General features: G+C 38.6%; 1 protein-coding gene across 6 annotated transcripts in view; it reads left to right on the top strand.

Annotated features, from left to right (window-relative positions):
* Positions 1–26696, top strand: part of DNM3 (dynamin 3) — a 570555-nt gene that overhangs the window by 142517 nt on the left and 401342 nt on the right. For all 6 annotated transcript variants that reach the window (XM_079939900.1, XM_079939895.1, XM_079939899.1 and 3 more), the window contains exons 3-4: positions 13398–13547; positions 14765–14968. In XM_079939900.1, coding sequence (XP_079796026.1) covers positions 13398–13547; positions 14765–14968 — 354 coding nt within the window. The remainder of the gene's footprint in view (positions 1–13397; positions 13548–14764; positions 14969–26696) is intronic.

The following is a 26696-nucleotide window of genomic DNA, read 5'->3' as shown; positions in this document are numbered from 1 at the left end:
GGAGCACCTTGTAGAGGGACCCTGGGGTGGGGAGGATGTTGCAGCTAAAGTGTTTTGAGCACAGAGGGTAGAAATAGTGTTACAGATAGAGGTACACAGGGTTCAGACTGTCTAGGACTTTGTAGGCTGGGGAGAGTAATTTGGATATTTCTGACTGATCTGGAAAACCAGTAAAAATTTTTCAAAAGGAAGAGACATGATCTGACATATGTTTTAGAAAGACCTCTCTAGCTGCCATGTGGAGAATGGATTCAGTGGAGTGGAACCAGGAAGACCAGTTGGGATGCTTTTACGGTAGTCCAGGTAACAGGTGGCGTCAGCTTAGAAGGAGGATGGCCACAGTTGAGGCAGTGAGAAGATGACTGGGAGAGAGCGGAGGAAAAGAAGGATGCAGAAATAGCTGTTGTTTGATTCGAGGACCTGATTCAATGGTAGTATCAATAATTGAGATGTGGAAGACAGGAGAAGGAGGAAATGTGGATGATGAGAGGGGAAGGCAATGGGTGATTAAAAGTTTGGTTTGGGACATGTTAATATTGAGATCTATTAGACATCCAAGTGGAAATGTCAATTAAACATTAGAATTAGAATGCTTGAGACATGAATTTGGGGAGATATATATGTGATATATATATATTTGATATATATATCACATGTGTGTGTGTATATATATATATATATATATATATATACTTTTTTAAAGGCCAATAGATTATATAAGAGAGGATAGGATATCCACCTAGGGAAAGAGAGATGACAAAGAAAATAAGAAGGTCTAGGAGGGAGTCTAGCTGCACTCCAGTATTTAGAAGTGGTGAAGAGAAGGAACAATGAGCAAAGGATATGGTGAAGGAGACGTAAGAGAGGAAGAAGAAAAAGTCAGGAAAGTTGGAATAATGGGAGTCAGTAGAAGAGAATGTTTCAAGGAAGAGGAGGAAAATCATGTCAGATGCTGCTGAGACTTGATTATCCACTTTGCAATTTTTGGCCAACTGCTTGACCTGCTTCCTATTTGGTTTCAGTATTTGGAGTATGGTTTATCTCTCAATTGTGTTTTGCTTTGTTTTGTTTTTTTGGGTGGAATGTTCTTTTTTTTTTAAACATTCTTATTGGAATATAATTGCTTTACAATGTTGTGTTAGTTTCTGCTGTATAACAAAGTGAATCAGCTATACGTAAACATTTATCCCCATATCCCCTCCCTCTTGTGTCTCCCTCCCACCCTCCCTATCCCACCCCTCTAGGTGGTCACAAAGCACTGAGCTGATCTCCCTGTGCTATGCAGCTGCTTCCCGCTAGCCATCTATTTTACATTTGGTAGTGAGAGTAGGCCAGGCCACTCTCTCACTTCGTCCCAGCTTACCTTTCGCTCTCCCCATGACCTCAAGTCCATTCTCTACGTCTGCATCTTTATTCCTGTCCTGCCCCTAGGTTCTTCAGAAAACTTTTTAAAAGAATAATTAATTAATCAATTAATTTATGGCTGCATTGGGTCTTCGTTGCTGTGCCCGGCTTTTTCTTGTTGTGGCGAGCAGGGGCCACGCTTCATTGTGCTGCATGGGTTTCTCATCACGGTGGTTTCTCTTGTTGCAGAGCATGGGCTCCAGCTCACGGGCTTCAGTAGTTGTGGATCGTGGGCTCTAGAGAGCAGGCTCAGTAGTTTTGGCACACGGGCTTAGTTGCTTTGCTGAATGTGAGATCTTCCAGGACCAGGGATCGAGCCTGTGTCCCCTGCATTTGCAGGCAGATTCTTAATCACTGTGCCACCAGGGAAGTCCCAGTATTTTATTGTTTAGCCTCCATTTGTTTGTATTTTTTACAGATTTTTTCCTGTAATTGATATCTAGTCTCAGTGTTGTGGCCAGAAAAGATACTTGATATGATTTCAATTTTCTTAAATTTACCAAGGCTTGATTTGTGACCCAAGATATGATCTATCCTGGAGAATGTTCCATGAACACTTGAGAAGAGTGTATTTTGTTGATTTTGGATGGAATGTCCTATCAATATCAATTAAGTCCATCTTGTTTAATGTATCATTTAAAGCTTGTGTTTCCTTGCTTATTTTTCATTTTGGATGATCTGTCCATTGGTGAAAGCGGGGTGTTAAAGTCCCCTACTATGATTGTGTTACTGTCGATTTCCCCTTTTATGGCTGTTAGCATTTGCCTTATGTATTGAGGTGCTCCTATGTTGGGTGCATAAATGTTTACAATTGTTATACCTTCTTCCTGGATTGATCCCTTGATCATTATGTAGTCTCCTTCTTTGTCTCTTGTAATAATCTTTGTTTTAAAGTCCATTTTGTCTGATATGAGAATTGCTACCCCAGCTTTCTTTTGATTTCCATTTGCATGGAATATCTTTTTCTATCCCCTCACTTTCAGTCTGTATGTGTCCCTAGGTCTGAAATGGGTCTTTTGTAGACAGCATATATACAGGTCTTGTTTTTGTATCCATTCAGCCAGTCTATGTTTTTTCACTGGAGCATTTAATCCATTTACATTTAAGGTAGTTATCAATATGTATGTTCCTACTACGCTTTTCTTATTGTTTTGCGTTTGTTATTGTAGGTCTTTTCCTTCTCTTATGTTTCCTGCCTAGAGAATTTCCTTTAGCATTTGTTGTAAAGCTGGTTTGGTGTGCTGAATTCTCTTAGCTTTTGCTTGTCTGTAAAGGTTTTAATTTCTCTGTCGAATCTGAATGAGATCCTGCTGGCTAGTGTAATCTTGGGTATAGATTTTTCCCTTTCATCACTTTAAATATGTCCTGCCATTCCCTCCTGGCTTGCAGAGTTTCTGCTGAAAGATCAGCTGTTAACTTTATGTGGATTCCCTTGTATATTATTTGTTGTTTCTCCCTTGTGGCTTTTAATATTTTTTCTTTGTATTTAATTTTTCATAATTTGATTAATATGTGTCTTGCTGTGTTTCTCCTTGGATTTATCCTGTATGGGACTCTCTGTGCTTCCTGGACTTGATTGACTATTTCCTTTTCCATAATAGGGAAGTTTTCAACTATAATCTCTTCAAATATTTTCTCAGTCCCTTTCTTTTTCTCCTCTTCTTCTGGGACCCCTATAATTCAAATGTTGGTGCATTTAATATTGTCCCAGAGGTCTCTGAGACTGTTCTCAATTCTTTTCATTCTTTTTTCTTTATTCTGCTCTGTGGTAGTTACTTCCACTATTTTATCTTCCAGGTCACTTATTCATTCTTCTGCCTCAGTTATTCTGCTATTGATTCCTTCTAGAGAATGTTCAATTTCATTTATTGTGTTGTTCATCATTGTTTGCTCTTTAGTTCTTCTAGGTCTTTGTTAAATGTTTCTTGTATTTTCTCCATTCTATTCCCAAGATTTTGGATCATCTTTACTATCATTACTCTGAATTCTTTTTCAGGTAGACTGCCTGTTTCTTCTTCATTTGTTTGGTCTGGTGGGTCTTTACATTGCTCCTTCATCTACTGTGTGTTTCTGTCTTCTCATTTTGCTTAACTTACTGTGTTTGGGGTCTCCTTTTCACAGGCTGCAGGTTTGTAGTTCCTGTTGTTTTTGGTGTCTGCCCCCAGTGGGTAAGGTTGGTTCAGTTGGTTGTGTAGGCTTCCTGGTGCAGGGGACTGGTGCCTGTGTTCTGGTGGATGAGGCTGGATCTTGTCTTTCTTATGGGCAGGACCACGTCCGGTGGTGTGTTTTGGGGTGTCTGTGACCTAATTATGATTTTAGGTATCCTTTCTGCTAATGAGTGGGGCTGTGTTCTTGTCTTGCTAGTTGTTTGGCATAGGGTGTCCAGCACTGTAGTTTGCTTGTCGTTGTGTGGAGCTGAGTCTTAGTGTTGAGATGGAGATCTCTGGGAGAGCTTTCGCTGTTTGATATTACATGGAGCCAGGAAGTCTCTGGTGGACGAGACTCCTTCAGGAGATCCTGAACTCGGATCTCCCACCTCAGAGGCACAGGCCTGGCACCCGGCAGGAGCACCAAGACCCTGTGAGCCACACGGTTCAGAAGAAAAGGGAGAAAAATTGAAAGAAAGAAAAAAAATAAAGTGAAATAAAGTTATTAAAATTAAAAATTAAAAAAATTATTAAAAACTAAAAAAATTATAAAGTAATAAAAAAGAAAGAAAGAAGAGAGCAATGAAACCAAAAAACAAATCCACCAATGACAGACAGAACCCTGGAACAAATGGTAAAAGCAAAGCTATACAGACAAAATCAAACAAAGAAGCATACACATACACACTCACAAAAAGAGAAAAAGGAAAATAACATATATATATATGGAAGAGAGCAACCAAATCAATAAACAAATCTACCAGTGGTAATAAACTCTAAATATTAAACTAAGATAAACATAAAACCAGAAACAAGTTAGATGCAGAAAGCAAACCCCAAGTCTACACTTCCTTTCAAAGTCCACCGCCTGAATTTTGGGATGATTCATTGTCTATTCAAGTATTCCAGAGATGCAGAGTACATCAAGTTGATTGTGAAGATTTAATCTGCTGATCCTAAGGCTGCTGGGAGAAATTTCCCTTTCTCTTTGCTCACACAGCTCTTGGGGTTCAGTTGGATTTGGACCCACCTCTACGTGTAGGTCGCCTGAGGGCATCTGTTCTTCGCTCAGATAGGATGGGTTTAAAGTAGCAACTGATTTGGGGTCTCTGGCTCACTCAGGCCGGGGGGAGGGAGGGGTACGGAGTGCGGGGCGAGCCTGTGGCGACAGAGGCTGGCGTGACATTGCAACATCCTGAGGTGCGCTGTGTGTTTTCCTAGGGAAGTTGCCCCTGGATCATGGGACCCGGGCAGTGGCGGGCTGCACAGGCCCCCAGGAGGGGAGGTGTGGATAGTGACCTGTGCTGGCACACAGGCTTCTTGGTGGCGGCAGCAGCAGCCTTAGCATCTCAGGCCCGACTCTGGGGTCCGCGCTGATATCCGTGGCTCGCGCCCGTCTCTGGAGCTCCTTTAAGCAGCGCTCTTAATCCCCTCTCCTCGCACACCAGGAAACAAAGAGGGAAGAAAAAGTCTCTTGCCTCCTCGGCAGCTCCAGACCTTTTCCCGGACTCCCTCTTGGCTAGCTGTGGCGAACTAACCCCTTCAGGCTGTGTTCATGCCACCAACCCCAGTCGTCTCCCAGCGCTCCGAAGCCGAGCCTCAGCTCCCAGCCCCGCCCGACCCGGCGGGTGAGCAGACAAGCCTCTTGGGCTGGTGAGTGCCGGTCGGCACCGATCCTCTGTGCGGGAATTTCTCCGCTTTGTACTCCGCACCCCTGTTGCTGCGCTTTCCTCTGTGGCTCCGAAGCTTCCCCCCTCTGCCACCCGCAGTCTGTGCCCACGAAGGGGCTTCCTAGTGTGTGGAAACCTTTCCTCCTTCACAGCTCCTTCCCACTGGTGCAGGTCCCGACCCTATTCTTTTTTTTTTTTTTTTTTTTTTTTTTGTGGTACACGGGCCTCTCACCGCCGTGGCCTCTCCCGCTGCGGAGCACAGGCTCTGGACGCGCAGGCTCAGCGGCCATGGTTTACGGGCCCAGCCGCTCCGCGCCATGTGGGATCTTCCCGGACCGGGACACGAACCGGTGTCCCCTGCATTGGCAGGCAGACTCTCAACCACTGCGCCACCAGGGAAGCCCCCGACCCTATTCTTTGTCTCTGTTTCTTCTTTTTTCTTTTGCCCTACCCAGGTACGTGGGGGAGTTTCTTGCCTTTGGGGGGGTCTGAGGTCTTCTGCCAGCGTTCAGTAAGTGTTCTGTAGGAGTTGTTCCACATGTAGATGTATTTCTGATGTATTTGTGGGGAGGAAGGTGATCTCCACGGCTTACTCCTTTGCCATCTTGAAGGTCTCCTTTCTCAATTGTGTTTTACATGGAAACGAGGATTATGAAATAGAGTTAATTTTTGTTATACTTTTTGAGCTCCTTCTGAAAAAATATGGAACTAAATTGCGCTATGTAAGTATTACAGCTGCTGATTCTCTGATTGTTATTTTTGGCACTTGTGGTAGAATTCCATACAAATTCCTATTGCTGGATGGATTTCTGCCAAATGTTAGTCCTGGTCTCATATGCCAGCACTGTTCTGTGGCCACTCAATCCTCACCTGTAGGGTTAGCCTCACCCAGGATTTAGACCCAGCCCAACTCTTAGGCAAGCAACCTGTATAGGCCATCGTTGAGCAGTAAATATCAAGGAAGTACTATTATTAATCTCTCTTTACTGAGGTGTATGTGGTGGCTTTGGCTTTGTTTCCTGTGAAAAAGGCTCTACCTCCCTTTTCATGACTGAATTCTCACCTTGTTTTTTTGCCTTGGACCATCTGGCTCACTTGGATCTGGAGTTCTGTTTTGGCCTCCTCCTCTGCCTCAGGAGTACCAGAGCCCTGATGCTTACCCCTAGTCTCTGCAGCTGGTCTCTGATACCTGCTTAGCACCCACCTTTTGTCTGCTATGAAATCTTGGCCCTTCTTATTCCCACCCTATTGTTCTTTACCCTCTGACTGGGACCTCTACCTTTCACCCACTGTTGGACTCCCTCAGGTTAATTGTTTGTTTCTTTAGATTTTCTTTTCTTTTCTTTTTTTTTTGATTACTAAACTTTCCCTGTTTACCTTAGGACACAGTTGACTTCTGCTGTATATCTGGGTCTGTATAATTCATGTCTAACTTGCCTTGTTGCTTAGTTAACCACCGTTCCAGGCTCTTGCCTTCAATTTGGAATGACATGAAGGCTTTCTGGAAGCATTTTTCCAAATTGCTCAATGGTATGCAAAGAGGACTTCTTTAAAGAAGAAGGAAGAAATCTGCAGGTGTTCTTTTCTCTAAATATGATAGGCATTAGGGAAACACAGATGAATAAAATGCAGCCTTTGCCTTTAAGGAAATATGTTTTTAAATGTAGTCATACTAGATGGTCTTTACAGCCAGTGGATTTAGCTAGTTGCATTGAAAACCATTCCCTGTTTATGTGTCCAATGTACTCCATTTTCATTGGAGCCCCGTGCTTAAAAACATTGCTATTAAAACATTTTAGAAATAAAACTCCAGCTAAAGTATTGAGGACCCTAGTTCTTAGAATAAAGATTGACAGGAGGTTATATGCCTGTGCTCCATAATAATTCCTTTCTACTTAACCTTGATTAATTGAAACATATGAATGTTTTTCCCCATGGAAGGGGCATATTGGGAATATTTAAATTCTTATGGTCATGCTGTGCTTTTCACAGATGATTGGAATTCTGCCCAGGCACAAACCATATCATCCTGCCCCCAAACAATTTGTCAGCTGTTTAACCTAGCGTAATTTGTTTTTCATGATCAGCAGAAATGACAGTGCTAAAATGCTTTATAGGGAAATAAAAATAAAATAGAATGATAGCTCTGATTTTTTTTTAATATCCTCTTTTTTCTCCCAAATCATTCTTTGATATAAAAATGTATCTTAACCTTTGCTTTAATACTGGGAAAACAGGAAGGATTTTTTAAACTAGAGTCTTATTTTGTGAAACTGAAAACATACTATGAATTTCAGCAAGGTAGGTTATACTGACACACAAAAGAATTTCATGGATGCATTATTAGGATTTCATTGCTTATATACACATAGCCTTCAACCTTTATATGAGCTTGTGGCTAAGAAATTTAATCACTCTCCATTCAGACTGAACTTGGGCTGAAGCCTGGAATTGTTTGAGAAAGAGATCATTCCATGTGCCCAACTACCAAGCATTTAGAATGAAAGGAACACTGAGAACATGCCAAGAGAGCTTGTGCCACTGGAAACTGTACCTTTCTATGAGAAAGAATTTATCTCAGGACCGTAAGATGAGGTTTGTTAGACCTTTAGGCATATTAATTTACAACAGTATAAAAGTCTTAGAAGATACACACTTATAAGCTCTTAAAAAGTCTAACTGTTTATTGGCTGGTGCAGCATGTTCTGTAGGGTTTGGCTCAGGTGTTAGAATTTCCTTCATCCCCAAACTCATGTGAACATTCTTCAGACGTGAGTATAGTAAATGGTTCATTGTTCTTGTGGTAATCCTTTATAAGATTTTCATTTATAATTGTATTTTTGGACAGCAGGGAAGTAAAGCTGTGACCTTTAAATTCTGCACTGCTAATCAAGATTTATTCAGGGATTGTGTGATGATAAGCTGATTGATGATCCTCCTCAATAGCAACTATGGGCAATTGTTCAAAAACATGTATGCCACCTCTGCTGTCCACCTATTTATAGTCTGCTTGCTAGAGAGCTGGGATCCCATAACAGGAGTGGCTTATCTTGTTGCTAGGAGGACTCATCTTATTGACAATATAATCCTGTAGCTATAAATTCTGAAATGTAGTTATGGTTGCCATGTTTTTCTAATAAGAAAGTAGGATATGTGGTCTGACAATTATCACTGTACTGTTAGAGATGAAGGGGACATAGACCTATGAGTCTCTGGACCTGGGTAGAGGATGGACTACAGGTAGCTCCCTTCTGACAATTTAGATTAGGTTTTCCCTGAATTTTCTATCCTGTAGGATGAATCATTTCCCAGGAAGCTCTTTGAGACCCATAGAAATAGGGATTTTGTGGTTCCTGTCCATTAGTCCTTCTGATATGCTGGGCAGGTCTGAATCCCAGTGATGGACATAGTTGAGACCCAAGTTGACATTCCTGCTATGGTTACTCTTAGGTCATTTAGGATCACTCTATGTGTGTGCGTGTGTATGTGTGTGTGTATGTGTGTGCGTGCGTGTGTGTGTGGTATTTTGTGGTAAAAATAATAGTCTTTGTAGGGTTTAATCAGTGAGAATACAGAAATGTTTTCTACAGGCGTAAAATGACTCGACAAAATGATAAATCCCCACTCTCACCTGATGAATTTCACATGCTCCCACCACCATCAATTCTACCGACTTGTGTCGTCCGTCAGTACTCATTATTCTGTTTCCTTCCTGTTCCTATGGATGAACTGGCATGTTTCTTTCTAGTGCTTCCTATCCCTTCTTCCTTGAGACATCACTTTAGCACTTGTCCCTTCTCACTTCTGCACCATCAGCTTTTCCTCAGGACTGGATTAATACCATCAGCCTATGAACATGCTGTTAGTTTGCCCATCTTTATAAAACCCTCCCTTGACTTCATAACCCTCTCCAGCTGCCCTCTCACTTCTTTCCTCTCCTTTACAACACAACTTTTTAAAAGAAGTGTCTGCAACCAGTCTCCACTTCCTCTCCTCCCATTCTCTCTAAAGTCTATTCCAGTCAGACTATCACCCACCCTACTCCACTCTAACAGCCCTTTTCAACATCCTGAATGACCCTCAAGTTGCCCAATTTTATGATTTGTTCTTAGTTCTCATCTTACCTGACATGTTGGCAGTATTTGATGGAGTGGAAAGTCTCCTTTCATGAAACATCCTCTTTAACTGGCTTTAGGTCACCTTTCTCTCTGGGTTTTGTTGACCACTCGGGCTTACTCTCCATTTCCTGACCTCTAAACATTGGAAAACCTGGGGCCCAGTGCTCTGACCTCTTCCTTATCTCTCACTTAGTGATCTCATCTACTTGACTAACTTTAATGAATTCCAAATACATATAAATCTAGCTTGGATTTTTCCCTAGATGAAAGACTCACAGATCCAGCCCCAAGGCATTTTTGTGCTAATTAGAAAAGGCTAACCTTTCCTCAAGCCCTTGACTGCCATCTTCTGTAAAAATTTCAGAATAGATATACACTTATCAGATGAGATGAATGCGAATTGTGTGTCTTTCAGCTGCGTGATTCTCAACCATTAGCGGCAGTTCTGTTTCTCCATGTGGGTCGTGTGTAGTAGGCATCACAAGCTTAATAGGTCCCAAACTGAACTTTTAAATTTAATTTTATTGGAGTATAATTGATTTATAATGTTGTGTTAGTTTGAGGTGTACAGCAAAGTGATTTGGTTATACATATACATATATTCATTCTTTTTTTAGATTCTTTTCTCATATAGGTAATCACAGAATATTGAGTAGAGATCCCTGTGCAATACAGTAGGACCTTGTTGGTTATCTGTCTTATATATAGTAGTGTGTATATGTTCATCCCAAGCTTCTGATTTATCCCTCCCCCCTACCCACACGTTTCCCCTTTGGTAACCATCAGTTTGTTTTCGATATCTGTAAATCTGTTTCTGTTTTGTAAATAAGTTCATTTGTATCCTTTTAAAAGTTAGATTCTACATATGAGTGATATCATGATATTTGTCTTTCTCTGTCTGACTTCACTTAGTATGATAATCAATAGGTTCATCTATGTTGCTGTAAATGGCATTATTTCATTCTTTTTTATGACTGAGTAATATTCCATTGTATATATGTACCACATCTTCTTTATCCATTCCTCTGTCGATGGACATTTAGGTTGCTTCTATGTCTTGGCTATTGTAAATAGTGCTGCAATGAACATTGGGATGCATGTATCTTTTCAAATTAAGGTTTTCTCTGGATATATGCCCAGGAGTGGGCTTGCTAGATCATATGGTAACTCTGTTTTTAGTTTCTTAAGGAACCTCCATACTGTTCTCCATAGTGGCTGTACCAATTTACATTCCCACCAACAGTGTAGGAGGGTTCCCTTTTCTCCACACCCTCTCCAGCATTTATTGTTTGTAGATATTTTGATGATGGCCATTCTGACTGGTGTAAGGTGATACCTCATTGTAGTTTTGATTTGCATTTCTCTGATAATTAGTGATGTTCAGCATGTTTTCATGTGCTTTTTAGCCATCTGTATGTCTTCTTTAGAGAAATGTCTATTAAGGTCTTCTGCCCATTTTCTATTGGGTTGCCAAACTGATCTCTTGATCCCCAACCCCATCTCCCCAACATCTTCCTTTCTGTCAGTCTTTTCTACTTCAAAATTCTTCTCATTGTTGAGGTCAGCCTCCTTGAAGTTATTCTTAACTCCTTTCTTTCTCCCATACCTCTCCTTTAATCCATCAGCAAATCCTGCTGGTTTTTCCTTCAAACTTCATTAGAATGTAACCACTTCTCCACTCTCACCCAGGTCCAAGCCTCATTAGCTCACCTTTATTATTCTGTTAGCCAGCTTCTTCTCTTATACCTCTCTGTCTGTTCTTAACACAACAGTACAGTTCTTTATTTAAAACCTAGGTTACCTCATGTTTCCCCTCTACCCAAAATGCTTCAAGTGCTCTACCATTCATTTTGAGTAAAAATCAAAGCCCTTAGTATGGCCCACAGGCCCTACACCATCCAGGTCTGTACCACAGCTCTGACCTCATCTCCTGCCTCTCTCTCCCATGCTCTGTGCTCCAGGCACGTTGGCCTCCTTGCTCTTCCTCCAATATGCCAAGCATAGCCTGCTTCAGGCAGTGTACTGGGATCCTCTTATGTAAAGCATGGCTTCTTGAGTCTTTGCTCAAATGTTACTTTATCATATCAGAGAAGCCTTCCTTGACCGACACATATAACAAAGCAACCTCCCTTCCCCAGTATTTATTATCCCCCGTATTCAATTTTCTCCATAGCACTTATAATCTGGCACACACACACACTGTTTACTATTTTATCTCACTGGAATTTAAGCTTCATGAGGCTAGAGACTATTTTTTTCACTTTACTATATCCCCAACTTCTAAAACAGTGCCTGAGAAGTAGTAGGAGCTCAGTAAATACATCCCTAAATCTCTTTGTGGAACCCTATCCCTAAAAAGACACAGAGGTTTGAGATGGTACTGCACAATTCCAATCTCTAAATTCCAAGATAAAAGCATTTTCAGAAGTCCAGGAATGAATTTAAATCTAATTTGAAAATTGCATTGATTTTGCAGCTTTCTGGAAGGGCATTAGTTTCCTACAGAGAAAGCAAGTAGGCGCCATCTAGTGGCAACAAGAGAAGTACACATTTGTGTTACTTGAATTATTGATTAGTAACATACTTGAAAATGTAGTCCCTGATCCAGAAGCTTTTTAACTCTATGAACGTAATAATTACGATAGCCAAAAGTTCTCAGATTTGTAATTTCCACAGAACATGTTGAATTGAAAAGTACTGTTTATTATAAATTATTTATGGCTCATGTTTACTAAGTTTTGTTTGCTTATTTTTTAGGATCTGACATCCATTGCTCCTCTTTATTTTTCTTATTGTTTTATCCTCTACTTATCTTTAAACTCTTACATGGTACTGGCCTAGCCACTGAGTGGGTAAATAAAATAAAGGCTCTATCATCTAAGAATTTATAATCTAATAAAAACAGCACCAATGAGGGTAAATGTGTGAAAGAAAATGCCAAATGATGCAGTGGTCTCTTCAGGCCAGATTTCTGAAGCCTTTTGAAGCTTAATTGTTGTGTATACTTCCACCATTGATGCATGAGCCACATCTTGTAGTTGTCTCCCTGTTGGCCTTGCCATATAGTGGGTGAAGGTTAAATATTTATGGTGGGGAATCATAGAAAGACTACCAATAATTCTCTCAGCCGCTATCTGTCCCAAGATACTTAGCCTTAGTCTACGTTTGGTGGAGCAGTTCTTCAGCTAGTTGTTAGAGAAATTAAAGTATTTGTTAAGACTCGTTCCCTTGTTAAAATTATCATAAAATTTTTAGGTCTAATAGTATCAGTTTCCTTTTCTGAGTTGTGTTGTTTATCATATACTTGATATCTCTGGAAGCAGATATAGAAATTGATAGCACAACAGTTTCAAGATGTTACTGAAATTTAACAATAACTAATATTCTGTTATTATATAGTTACTTTAGAGTTTTTCCTTCTGCCTACAGATACTGATTTTTTTTTTTTTTTTAGATTGCAGGTAAATAGTTTCTTTGTAATATCCTATCTTTTTTTTCTTGAGAAAATATCTTTTTAATTAAAGAAATTGGTGTGGTATTTTGAATAGTATATTTTAAAGCTAAAATATTCCATATATTATTTCTTTTTAAAGATAAAGCAAACATTGTTTCTAAACCTTTTTGCCTTCTGAAGCTATATTTATATAATTTAGCATTCCATCGTGATAAAGTGGTGATATTGAAAAAGGACATTCTAATAGGATTAGTAAGTAGGCTTTTTGTGTACCCTAGCTCTAATTTCTTTGACAATTGGTTGCTATTATTTGTTTCATCATTTGGAGGGCCAGGATTCTCTTTATTTAGTAGGCTAGGTGGTTTAAAGACTGCTTATAATACTTAATTGCTTATCTGAAAACTAGCAAATTTAGCAGCCTTAGTATTTGAACTGTTTAATATTTCTAAAGTATTAACTGTGCTTTTTGTTAACTACTGTGTTCTCTCATTGTGATGGCTGAAGAGGCAATACTGGATACTTTGACTTGTAATTAAAGAAGCATTATTTCCTTATTATCGCAAGAGTACATGAATTTTAGGTTGTATTAATTTGTCTTTTGTAGAATATGCAGAATTTCTACATTGCAAAGGAAGAAAAATTACAGATTTTGATGAAGTTCGCCATGAGATTGAAGCAGAAACAGATCGAGTAACCGGAATGAATAAAGGGATTTCCTCCATACCCATTAATTTACGAGTCTATTCCCCACATGGTAAGTAAAATAACAAAATTCCAAATTTTTGTCCTCAAAAATTTTTACTATATTAATTAACATACAGTATTTATAGAAGATGGTTTTTTTCTCTCAAAAAATACCGAGTTTCTAGGATTGTGCTTAGATACTTCAGTAAATGGTATGATCCAAACAGCTCATAAAATTATTTATGGGGAGACAGGAGGAGATAACTTTTAAAAGAGAAGTCATTTTAAAATGTTTTCTTTATGTTTATCTTAAACTTTTAGAATTCCAAAGAGGTATGCATGAAAACTTCCATTTTTAATATCTTCAGTTTTTGCAAAAATCTTAGAGGTGCATGGTACTATGGTTGAGTTATCCTTAATGAATTTTCTTTCAGTCCTATATATTCCTCTTTAATCTCTTCCTGAGGAATCAACTGTGATTTTTTTTTTTCCCCCAGACTGTCGGCAGAAACTTGTCAGATATCCAGTTCCTGGTGTGTGATACAGAATAGCCTCCATTCTGACTAAGATTTTAGTGGGGCAGATTTTAATCTCCTATCTTCTACCCAGCTCTGTTGCTTTTAAAATGGACCATGACTGACATAAGCTCAATTACAACTTCCCAAGAGGACTTGGTGCCAATAACGTAGCGTGCAGAGAGAACGATAGCCAGGTCGGGACTGGAGTCACTGACTCGGTAGTTTCCTGGGCTCCCAAAATGGTGCTTCATGAGTCTGGCTGTATAGCCTGAACACTAACCTCATGGCACCATGAATGGCTAACAGCTTTCCTATAGGTTAAGTGGCTAACACTCTGTAAATAATGTATGATGTTTTTAAAGGGAAGGGCAAACCTTACCCAGAGAATTTTTACACCATTTGAAGGCAGTGTACAAGACTGGCAGACAGCATATTCACTTATTGTTCAGTGTTTGAATTATAGCCCCCAGTTACAAATGTGACAGCTCTCTGAGAAAACTGTTAGATATGCAAATCAGTGCTTCTTAAATTATGTTAAAATGATCATTTGGCCTAGCACAATCATATTATAAAAATAGAGAAAACTTGAAAAGCCATTTTGAATTCTGTCCTTTTTATTCTATGCACATGAGTCGAAGTTCTTCAGATACACAATACGTAAAGCTCAGCTTGTTTTATTTCTACTAAAGTGACACATGATTCTGCATTGCTGATATCTTTCAGCATTGATGGTATATGTAAAACTTTATTTTTTTTTTCCTTTCCACAGTGTTAAATCTAACCCTTATCGACCTGCCTGGAATTACTAAAGTGCCCGTGGGAGATCAGCCACCAGATATTGAGTACCAGATCAGAGAGATGATTATGCAGTTCATCACACGGGAGAACTGTCTGATTTTGGCTGTTACCCCAGCCAACACCGATCTTGCAAACTCAGATGCACTGAAACTAGCTAAAGAAGTTGATCCTCAAGGTGAGTGTATGGCCCATAAGATGAACGGGAATTAGTTTAAAATGTCAAGAGTTTGGGTATATTTCAAGGTAACACAAATTCTCATAAGTTGATTTTATTATTAATTAAATTCACCATTATTAATATTGTTAGCTCTTTCATATTTAAGATGCTGAAAGAAAAATAACTGGGGAATATAGTCTAAACCTATATAAATAAATGTAAGATTAACTGAGATCTAGGAAATAGACCTTTCTAATTGTTATGAACTACTTATTTTAACAGCTAATAAAAGAAATTTCTGATACAGAATTCAGATTCTCCCCTTAGTTTTTATGAGTTATCTGAATATACTCCAAATAAAAAATCTTTTCTGTTTTTGTTTGTTTTTCATTAAAATAGGAGGCTCTTTTAATGCATGTAAGATATTATTTAGTTTATAATGTTTGACTTAAATCCCTGCTTTCATAATATATGTTTGTTACTGGCATTTCAGAATCCAAAAAAGTCCCTTATTTATGCTGATGTTTGACTTTTTCTTTCTCTGAGCTGAGTAATAATTTATGTTCAGGGACCCCAATGATGGGTCTTTGTGTGTGTCTGTTTAAAGAAATTATGAATGGCACTCAGTGATGTGTCCTTTCAAGATGCAGATGTATCTTCTCCAATTCTAGGAATTCTTTTTTTTTAAAAAAATAATTAATTGCCCCATTTTCTCTGGTCTCTTTATCTGGAATTCTTATTATTGACATCTTAGAACTCCTGGATTAATCCTCTTTTTCTAAAAAAAAATCTCATTTATCATCTGTTTGTCTCTTTGTTCTACTTTTTGCAATCTTTACTCAACTTTTAGCTCCTCTAATTTTTCATTTTTGATATCATTTAAAAATTCCAACAGCATTTTCTTATTTTGTGAATGTTATTTTTTAAAATAGCATTGTGCTCTTGGCTTCTCAAGTGCAGTATCTTCTGTAAAGATTTTAATGACAGCTTTTTGAGGTTTTCTTTTTGTAATCTAGAATATCTCTGAGTTCATTTTTTTCTGGTTGTTTGTTTTGGTCATTATCTTTGATGTTAGAGACCTTTTTCAAATGACTGGTGATCTTTTGCTGCTCTCGTAGATTTAAGAGTAGAGCACTAAAAAGCTGATGGAAGGTCTGCCTGTGCTTGAAAGGGATTCATTGACTAATGGGCTTTTCCATAGGGCGATTGGGCTGGGACCTGGCCATTTTGTGGGGAGACTTCCTCAGCTGCTGTTAGATTCAAGTATTTTCTCTTGAGCTGACTTGGTATAAGCCTGATGTCCAGTGGTCTCAGAGCTACAAGGAAGAATTGAGTTGGTAGGGGAAGGTGAGGTGATTCTCACTATTCAGCATGTAGACTTTTCATTAATCCCTCTGCTTTCATAATGACATTCCTGAAGGTCTTCTTAAGTCCAAAGTCCCTCTGGTTCATCCTCTTCTTTTTTTTTTTTTCGGTACGCGGGCCTCTCACTGTTGTGGCCTCTCCCGTTGCGGAGCACGGGCTCCGGACGCGCAGGCTCAGCAGCCATGGCTCACGGGCCCAGCCGCTCCGCGGCATGTGGGATCTTCCCAGACCGGGGCACGAGCCCGTGTTCCCTGCATCGGCAGGCGGACTCTCAACCACTGCGCCACCAGGGAAGCCCTGGTTCATCCTCTTCTGAAAGTAAATCTTCAGTATTCTGCTGAGGTCAAGGAGGAGTAACTGTGTGGGTGTGCAAGATGGGAAAAAGAGTCTGGCGGCCTAACAGTAAACCATATAAACTTTCAGCCAGTTCTTCTATTTTCAGCTCCTCTTCACTAACCTTGGTGCCTTCAGTTCTTGAACCTTTTCAGAGTTCTGCAGTAGTGACTGGTTTTCTTCTTCTTGGCTTCTTCCAACATACCTGAGATTGGGGTTTGAAACAAAGTAGGTGGAAGTTCCAGATGGCTACATGGGGACCATCACCAGGACTCCTTCTTCAGCTTCAGTAACTTGGGAGAGCCAGATTATGGATTAGGGCTGGAGTCTAGTTATAAAAATGATACTAAAACACCCCTGTCTCAGAAGCCTTCTTGTTCTGAAGGAGACAAAACCAGGTTATCTGATTGGAACAGAGAGAGATAACACTTCCATCAGTGGATTCTAGTGAGTGCAGCACAATCACATCCCTGAGAAGTCCACACTTACTTCAGATGAAACTTCATGGAGGAGTACAAATGATATCCCCAGTCTGTCTGTCACAAATCTGTATCCAGAAAGTTAAATGAGACTTTTTTTCCTGCTATAGACCTGGCTTATTTTATTAGCTGCCACTTAGAAATTGCCATGTGAATTTACCATGAATTCATTGCCATGAATTTACCATGAATTCATTGCCATGAATTTACCCCAAATGAACCTCATTTCTTGCGGCTCATTTTAACTCCTGCTTTGTCAAAGATACGCCCTCGTTACCCCAATTTTTTATATTCTGCAAATGGTAGTCCTAAGAACAGATTTTTGAATGTTTGCAGATAATTCACAGGGAACGTTGCAAATAATTGATAATTTTACAGAAATAGAGAAAATATTCAATGCCACTGTATGCTACTTCTTTGTCTACTCTTGCATGGTGATTGCTAAGGAGGACAAATTCATTGCCTGAAGGCTCATAAGTACAATTCTTGTGTTAGTTACTAGAAGTTCCTTGCTAACCTCAGGGTTTATTATTTGTTTTAGAATCCTAGTTTCAATTCTGAAACTTCTGAACACTGTCGTACTTGAGAACCCTCAGGTTTGCATGGTGATTAGGTCTCCACCAGAGACCCACTTTTGTGTGCTGCTATCCTGAGGCTTTGGCTGGTTCTGGACATCACTGAAGCTCCAAAGGAAGAGGGTGAATTCTTGCCCAAAATAAGGTTCACATTTGTAGTAAAAGAATTAAAATAGAGAAAAGAAGAAGCTGTAGGACTCAATGCAACTTGAGCTTAGAGTATGAGATATAGAGACATGGTATATTCGGGTTGACAAATCAATACCTTTATTTACCCTCTGTGCCCTCCCAGTCATTCTGTGGGAAGACTGAATCATTCTAATATCTGATTCAGAGGTCTAGTTTTCCTTATAATTACAGCTTTGGTAAAAAAGCAGTGACACCAACTTTGGTTAGTTAGGTATGTGTTGCTTAACTTCTACATGTTTTTGAGTTTCCCAAATTTCTTTCTGCTGTTGATTTCTAATTTCATTCCATTGGATTGGAGAACATATTTTGTACTATTTTAATCCTTTCAAATTTATTAAGACTTGTTTTATGGCCTAACGTGTGGTCTATCCTGGAGAATATTCCATGTGCATTTGAGCAGAATGTATTTTTTGCTGTTGTTGGGTAGAGTGTTCTATAGATGCTTTTTAGTTCTATTTGGTTTATAATGCTGTTCAAATATTGTTGCCTTCTTGGTCCTCTGTCTGGTTCTTCTATTATTGAAAATGAGATATTGAAGTCTCCCATTATTATTGATAAATTATCTATTTCTCCCTTCAATTGTGTTGGTTTTGCTTTATGTATTTTAGGACTCTGTTGTTAGGTATATTTATACTTGTTATGTCTTCTTGATGGATTGAACTTTTGATCATTATAAAATGTTCTTTTTTGTCTCTAGTAACAATTTTTGTCTTAAATTCTATTTTGTTTGATATTAGTGTAGCCACTGCAACTCTCTTCTGTTATTATTTCCTTGGTATATCTTTTTCCATTCTTTACTTTCAACCTATTTGTGTCTTTAAATATAAAATGTGTCTCCTGTAGATAGCATGTAGTTGGATCAATTTTTATAAAGCCCATTCTACTAATATCTGCCTTTTGATTGGAGTGTTAGTCCATTTCCACGTAATTACTGAAAGATAGAATTTATGACTTTCATTTTGCTATTTTACGTACGTAAATCTTTTTGTTTCTCTATTTCTTTATTATTGCCTTGTTTTTTGTTAAAAATGTATTTTCTAGTGTACCATTTTAATTACTTTGTCATTTATTTTAGTATTTTAAAGTTTTCTTAGTGGTTGCCATGGGATTACAATTAACCTCTTAATTTATAACCTCTTAATTTATAATCTGGTTCAGATCAATACCAACTTAATTTCAATAGTATACAAAATTTTTGCTTCCATATAGCTCCAGTTCCTCCCTTTCCTTTGTGCTATTATTGTTCTACAAATTACCTTTATACATCACGAGCCCATCAACACAGACATAAATACTGCTTTATGTAGTTCTCTTTTAAATCAGATAGGAGAAAAAAAGTTACACACAAACACAAATACATTATATATTTTTACATTTACTTATGTACATTTGTCCCTTGGTATCTGTGGGGGATGGCTCTAGGATCCCCAGTGGAAACACACACAAATCTGCACGTGCTCAAGTTCCTTATACAAAATGACATGATATTTTCATGTAACCTATGCACATCCTCCCATATACTTTAAATCATCTCTAGATTACTTATAATACCTAATACAATGCAAATGCTATGTAAATAGTTTCTGGTGTGTAGCATATTCAAGTTTTGCTTTTGGCAACATTATGGGATTGTTTTGGGAATATTTTTGATCCACAGTTGGTTGACAATCCACAGTTGACTCCACAGATGCAGAAACTGTGGATACGGAGGATCAGCTGTAGTTACCTTTACCAGTGTTCTTTATTTCTTTGTGTGAATTAGAGTTACTGTCTAGTGGCCTTTCATTTCAGCCTGAAGGACTTCAGTTAGTATTTCTTGTAGGGTAAATTTGCTAGTAAGGGAATCTTTCAGTTTTTATTTATGTGGGATTCTCTTAATTTCTCCTTAATTTTTGAAGGAAAATTCTTAGCTGATAGTCTTTATCTCACCACTTTGAGCATGCCATCTCACTACCTTCTGACCTCTGTAGTTTTCTGATGAGAAATCAGCTGTTAATCTCACTGAGGATCCCTTCAACATCATGAATCTCTTCTCTCTTGTTGCTTTATAGATTTTTTCTTTGTCTTTTGAAAGTTTGATTTTGATGTTTATAGATGTGGATCTCTTTGATTTTTTATCCTTCTTGGAGTTTGTTGAACTTTTTGGATGTGTAGATTGATAGTTTTCATCAAATTTTGGACATTTTCAGCCATTATTTCTTTAACTATTCTTTTCCCCTTTCTTTTCTTTCTGAGATTCCCATTAAATATATGTTGGTACACTTGATATGCTCCTTTATTTTCTTTATTCTTTTTTCTTTCTGATCCTCAGATGAGGGGAACAATGTCAACTGACCTGTCTTACGATTTGCTGGTTCTTTTTTCTGCTTGCTCAGATCTGCTGTTGAACCTTTCTAGGGAATTTTTTATTCCTATTATTTTAATTTTCACCTCCAGAATTTATTTTTTAAAAATAATTTCTAGGGGCTTCCCTGGTGGCGCAGTGGTTGAGAGTCCACCTGCCAATGCAGGGGACACGGGTTCGTGCCCCGGTCCGGGAAGATCCCACATGCCACGGAGCGGTTGGGCCCGTGAGCCATGGCTGCTGAGCCTGCGTGGCCGGAGCCTGTGCTCCGCAACGGAAGAGGCCACAATAGTGAGAGGCCCACGTACCACAAAAAAAAAAAAAATAAATAATTCTATATCTTTATTGATATTCTATATTTGGTGAAAAATCATTCTCTTACTTTTTTAGTTATTTAGATATGGCTTCCTTTAGCTCTTTGAAGATATTTAAAATAGCTTTTTTAAAGTCTTTGTCTAGTAAGCTCAATGTCTGGACTTCCTCAGAGACAGTTTCTACTGCATGCTTATTTTCCTGTGTATGAGGCATACTTTCTTCACACATCTTGTAATATTTTGTTGAAAGCAGAACATGTTAAGTAATATAATGTGGCACCACTCAAAATCAGATTCCTCTCCTCCCCCAGTGTTTGTTTTTGTTGTTGGTTGTTGTTGTTGCTATTTGTTTGCTTAGTAATTTTCCTGAGCTAATTCTGTAAGGTCTGTATTCTTTGTTCTTTGTGGTCATTAAAGTCTTTACTCAGTTTTCTCATTGATCAGCTAGTTATTAGACAGAGATTTTCTTAAATGCTCAGAGCCAAGTAGTCTCCCAGCATTTGCTGAAGGATTTGATGTGCATTTTGGAATATGCCTTCAATGCTCAGGCAGTTTATAACTCTGCTTTAGTCTTCACTTCCTGCTTGTCTTCATTTCCTGCTTGTGTAGAGCCTTAAGGTTAGCTAGAGGTGAGAGTTTAGGGCCTTCTGAGATCTTTCCTGAGAATGTGCACAGCCCCAGGCATGCATGTGGCCTTCTAGATTATACAAAATTCACAGGCCCTTATGGCCATCTTGTTCCCCCAATTTTTGTTTTTTTTGGTTGTCATCTTTTTTTCCCCAGCTGTTATTGCTGCCTGAGGCAGCTGTTATGTTGAACAATTGCCACTGATTGTTTTCCACATGCTACCTGGGGGAAAAGGCAAATGAACTGAGTAAGCTCTGAGTTGGGCCAAATAAAGAAAGCTCTATGAATGGGTAATTTTAGAGAACTACTAGACAGGTTAAATAATTACAGTTCTCTGAAAGTGGTACTTTTGGTGTATTCCAACCCCATTCTTTCCCTTCCAATAGCTGCTGGCTGCTATTTTTGCTGTGATTGTGGGATTTTTGGTTTTTAAGGCTACTGCAGGGCTAAGGAGAGGAGAATGGGAATAGAGAAAGTCCAAACACCACAAATTTCTCTGTTATTCCTGAGATCCAGTGATTTTGTTGAATAAATGCCAATCACATTGTTGGAAACCTTTGGTTAATTTTGAGAGTTCTGAAAAAGTTGATTTTGACAACTATTGCCAGTATTCTTGTTGCTTTTATGGAGGAATGGCCTTTTCAGAGGTTCTATTCCACCATTCCTTATTCCTTTCCAATATTCTTTATCCTAATCCTATATAACTTTAATAATCAGGACATTTTCATATAAAAGACATCTGAATTGAGATGATGAGGATAATCTGGTTGTGATATCTGTCACCCTGTTAGTCTTCAGGATTGATTTGGCTGGCTTGAAAGTGACCTGTTCTTATCACTTCATGTACATTCTTCCTGAAGTTTTGCCTTTAGCTAATGAGGATTACCTATTTAGATAATAGAGGACCATTCTTTATTCAAGGTATCTAGATTATAATCTTATCCACCAAGGTACATAATTATATAGTTTTCTGAGAAGTGGTCTATTTTAGGCAGTAGCTACTTTGCACTAAATTAAGCCTATTTGACATAGATAGGCCATTTTCACCTTAGCAGGACTTGGGTATATTCGAATATGTACCTGAGAAAGAAGTTTATGTTGATAAGTTAATTATAAATTATTTGCATAATGATCTTAAAAGTTAAAGCTTTTACAAAATAAATGTTACTAAAATGCTGGGATAGAGTTATACATTTTTTTATATTAAAATAAGGTTCATGATGAATTATTCTCCCAGTGTATGTAGAATGTCACAAATTTGTAGCTAGACAAAGGTTGAGCTTATCTTTTGAATTATTTGTGAAAAATGTTTTTCTGACTAAATGAGGATTTTCAGTAAAACTGCAAGGGGAATGGCTATGCTATTTCAAAGCTCAAACTCCTAATCATCAGAATTATTTAATGTTTTACAAATATTTTTCCCAGTATAGTGGTCTTAAATTTTCAAATTACTCTTACGTACTTTGGTTTTAGTTTCACCAGAATACTTTGAGGTTGGCTGCGTTGAGGTCGTATTTTGGGATGAGGAAATTTGTTCAGGTTATGTACACAGTATTGAATAACATGCCTGCAACCACACTGTGCATTTGTGATAGCCCCCTCCTCCTCATCTAGTGCTCTTTCTACTTCATCAGACCATTCTTCAATTAATTGCTTTATTAAATAGATGAAAGAACACAGGATTTGGAAACTGATCTGTCACTTCATGGTTGTATATTCTTGGGCAAGTTATTTAACTTTTTTGAACTTTATTAGCTCAACTCTAAAATGACATGAAATTATAATAAACCTCAAAAGGTTGCTCTGATAATTAAATAAGATAAATTTGCCTGTAAAGACAACTCAAAATCTAAATGGCTGGCCAAATGCTAGCAATTATTTTCCTCTTGAAAATATTTACAGTATACTACTTTGTTATTTTATTTTTTGTATATCATTTATAGTAGTAATAAACCTATAAAACAATCAGTAGCATTCTCTAATCCAAACTGCTGCCTACACTAATGTGAACTAATAAGGCTTGATAACAGAATTGTAATAGAATTATTTTGAATATTTTAATAATGTGTCATAAAAATTAAAATAATTTCAGATTCACCTGCAAATTGCTAGATTAACTGTAGGTAAAAGAAGACCTTAGCTGGGTTGAGGCTGGGATAGGGTGGAAGGAGGGTTGTCCTTAGCTTTGCTTGATGTGTTTAAGGCATTGTGCCAGCTGCTAGTCACAGATACAGAGTAGGATTCTTACCTAGCCAGACTAGGATTCTTACCATGGAGACTGCATTGATTTCTCTAAGGAACATTTCCTCCAGCTATTTAGAAGTTCTAATCAGGTGTATTAAGAATTCAATCACTGCCTTCGTTAGTTAGTCCATTAATTTGTTATTCAGCAGACATTTATCAGGCATCTATTGAGCCAGGCAAAGTGCTTGTGGTCCTTAGCGTTAATTCTATATGCTGGACCACCTAGTAGGATCCTAGGCTAGGTAGATACACACTACATATTTCTGATTATTTTTGTGACTTTCCACTACTTAAAAAAAATAAGCTGTTTGCATGGCATCTTGTCTTATGTGTGAGGTCATAAAAGTCCCCAGAAAAAGGTTTACAGAGGATCTGCTTTATGAAATGAACATTTTCATATTTTAGGGGATGTGATTTGGCTCACAACATATATTAATTCAAGTGAAATGGGTTGTGTAATAACACTGTGTGTCGTATGTTATAACCACAAGTACCCTGTCAGGTAGGTGGCATTGCCCAGTTTTATATAAGAGGAACTGAGCTTAGAGAAGCTATGGAACTTGCTCATGGTTAGACAGCTGGTGAGTAGCAAAAGCATGATATGAGCCTACCTATCTCTGAGACCAGTAGGTGTAGTCTACCACTGTATCGTCTATCTTTCTCACACCAGCTGTGTTTTAAACACTTCGTTCAGTGATAATCATGAACACTTTAGATTTTTATAAAATTTGAGTAATACCTGCTTGATAAAGTAGTTTTATGGTACTAAACATGGTGAAGCATTTTTAAAGTTATGTTGAATTAGGTTTTGCCTCATAATTCTTCTCTTTAAGGCAGAGATTTACTAGAATATCTCTGTATCAATTTGTATAAGAAACAGACTCATTGACAAACTTAAGGATTGAACTTTTCAAGGAAATATTATAAATGCTGGCTAAAGAATTGGTTTGGAAGAGTTCATGTTTACATTCTCACCTGAATGCTTCTTCATTATTTCCCAAAAGCACTCAGTGAATATTACCTTCAACTGGTTTAATGTGATTTTTACTTTTCATATCAGTTTTAAATATGGCTACATTGCTTTAACTAATATTAAAAGATGATTATAGTTACTTGTTCATTTATTCAACAAGTAGTTAATGAGCAACTACTATATGCTGGACACCACTTTGAGCAGCATGAATACAGTGGAACAAAGCAAATCTTGGCCTTACGCAATTCACATTCTAATGGGGGAAACAACCAAGATGTCTGATAAATGATTATTTTAATGTCCAGTAGTGATAAGTGCTATGAAGCAAAATAAAATAGTGTAAGGGAAGAGAGAGTGATGGTCCATGGAAGCAGCATATGAGCAGAGAACTGTTAAGTGAGGGAACAAGCCCTGTGAATATCTGGAGGTACAGCATTCCAGGTAAAGGGGACAGCAAGCACAAAGGACTGGGAGAACTGGCTTGACTGTTAAGGAACAGCAAGGAGGCCATCGAAGATGGAGCTCAGTGAGAGGAAGAGAAGTACTTTCTGCAATCAGAGAGGTAGGCGGGCCCAGATCAAGTGGGGTCTTCTAGGCCGTGACAGAGACTTTGAATTTTGTTCTAAGTGTGATGAGCAGCCGCTGGAGCATTTTGAGTGTAGAGAGACAAGATCTGATTTATGTTTTCATAGGTCAGTCTGGCTGCTGTGAGAAGAAATGACTAAAAGAGGGCATAAAGAAGGAGATCAGTTGGATTACTCCTTCAAAGAGGTCCAGTGGGGAGAGGGATGATGTGGCATAGAATAAGAGAGTAATGGTACAGAGGGAAGAAGCTGTCAGACTCAAGATATATTTTGAAAGTAAAGCTGATAGTTTACTGATGGCTTGCTGTGAGTAAAAGAAAGGAATCAAAGTTGACTCCAAGGGTTTTAATGGTGGTGCCATTTACTAGGATTGGGAATATTAGAAGAGAAACATGGTTGGGGGAATCAAGTGTTCCCTTTTGGACATATAAAATTTGAGATGTTTATTAGTCACCTAAGTAGTGGTGTTAGAGACCGGAATTCAAGGGAGAGTTTCAAGCTGGAGTTATGAATCTGGGAGATATCAGCCTAGAGGTGGTGTACTGAGTTGGATTATATCCCCCCCAAAAGATATATCTAAGTTCTAACCCCTGATAACCTGTGAATGTGTCCTTATTTGGAAATAGGGTCTTTGCAGATGTAATTAGGTTAAGAATCTTGAGATGAGATATTCCTGGATTTATGGCGCTTCCTAAATCCAATGACTAGTGTCTTTGTAGGAGAAGAGAGAGGGGGATTTGAGAGGGACACAAAGAAGGCCATGCCAAGATGGAGGCAGAGATTGGAGCAAACCACCAGTTTGTGGTAATTTGTTGTGACATCCTTAGGGAACTAATTCAGATAATATCTAACTCCTTGAGACGAGTTGAGTTGAGAGCACGTAGATGAATGTAGATAGAGAAGAGAAGGAAGGCCAAGGAAGTAGCACTGGGGCTCTCCTGTATTTTAGTAGTGGTGAAGGGGAGGAGAAAAAGCAAAGGTGACTGAGAAGTGGTAGAAACCCAAGTGAGTATGGTATTCCTGAAACCATGGGAAAAGAGGATTTCAAGAAGGGTGTTGTCATGGGCTGTGTCAAATGCTGCTGAGAGATCAAGAGGGTGATTTGGTAGGTCAAGGCCGATTCTACTGCTCAGGCATTGTAAGGAAGCCCAATAACAGTAAGAAATGAAACACAGGAGCTGGTAACTACGGGAAAGTGGGATTTCCCTTACATTGTAGTGAAGTGGTGCACCCAACCTAATGGCATAAAAGGCAGTGAATCTATATTTCTTTGCCCCTCTGACTTGGCAATTTCCCCAGTCCTCACAGCTTGTATTCAGCTTCAGACTTATAGTAATTCTCTGTGAGGAACCCGGGAAGTGCTGAGAAGCTGCATCCATTCAGTTGCTTGTATTCTTAGCCCATGAATTCTTTCCACTGCTTCCTGGAAGATTCAGTTGTAAACAGAAGGAAAGCAGCCTTGAACTCTAAGTCATCATTACTTTCAACTTTTGTATCTAAACCAGACTTTTATATTTTCATGTAATGGAGATGAGGGTAGAGAATTGACCTTTGGATTTGGTACATGAAAGTCATTGCTGACCTTGATAAGAAGGGTTTGGTAGGAAAGTCTCCTAGGAGAAGGTTCAAAGGAGACTTGGATGTGAGGAAGTGGAGACAGAATACAGACAGCTTTCTCAGGATTCACAATAGAGGGAAGCAGAAAAATGGGACACTAGT

The sequence above is a fragment of the Stenella coeruleoalba genome (genome assembly GCF_951394435.1).
Source record: "Stenella coeruleoalba genome assembly, chromosome: 1".
Lineage (NCBI taxonomy): Eukaryota > Metazoa > Chordata > Mammalia > Artiodactyla > Delphinidae > Stenella > Stenella coeruleoalba.
Note: the sequence above shows the minus strand (reverse complement) of the source record. Positions and strands in the feature narration are given on the sequence as shown.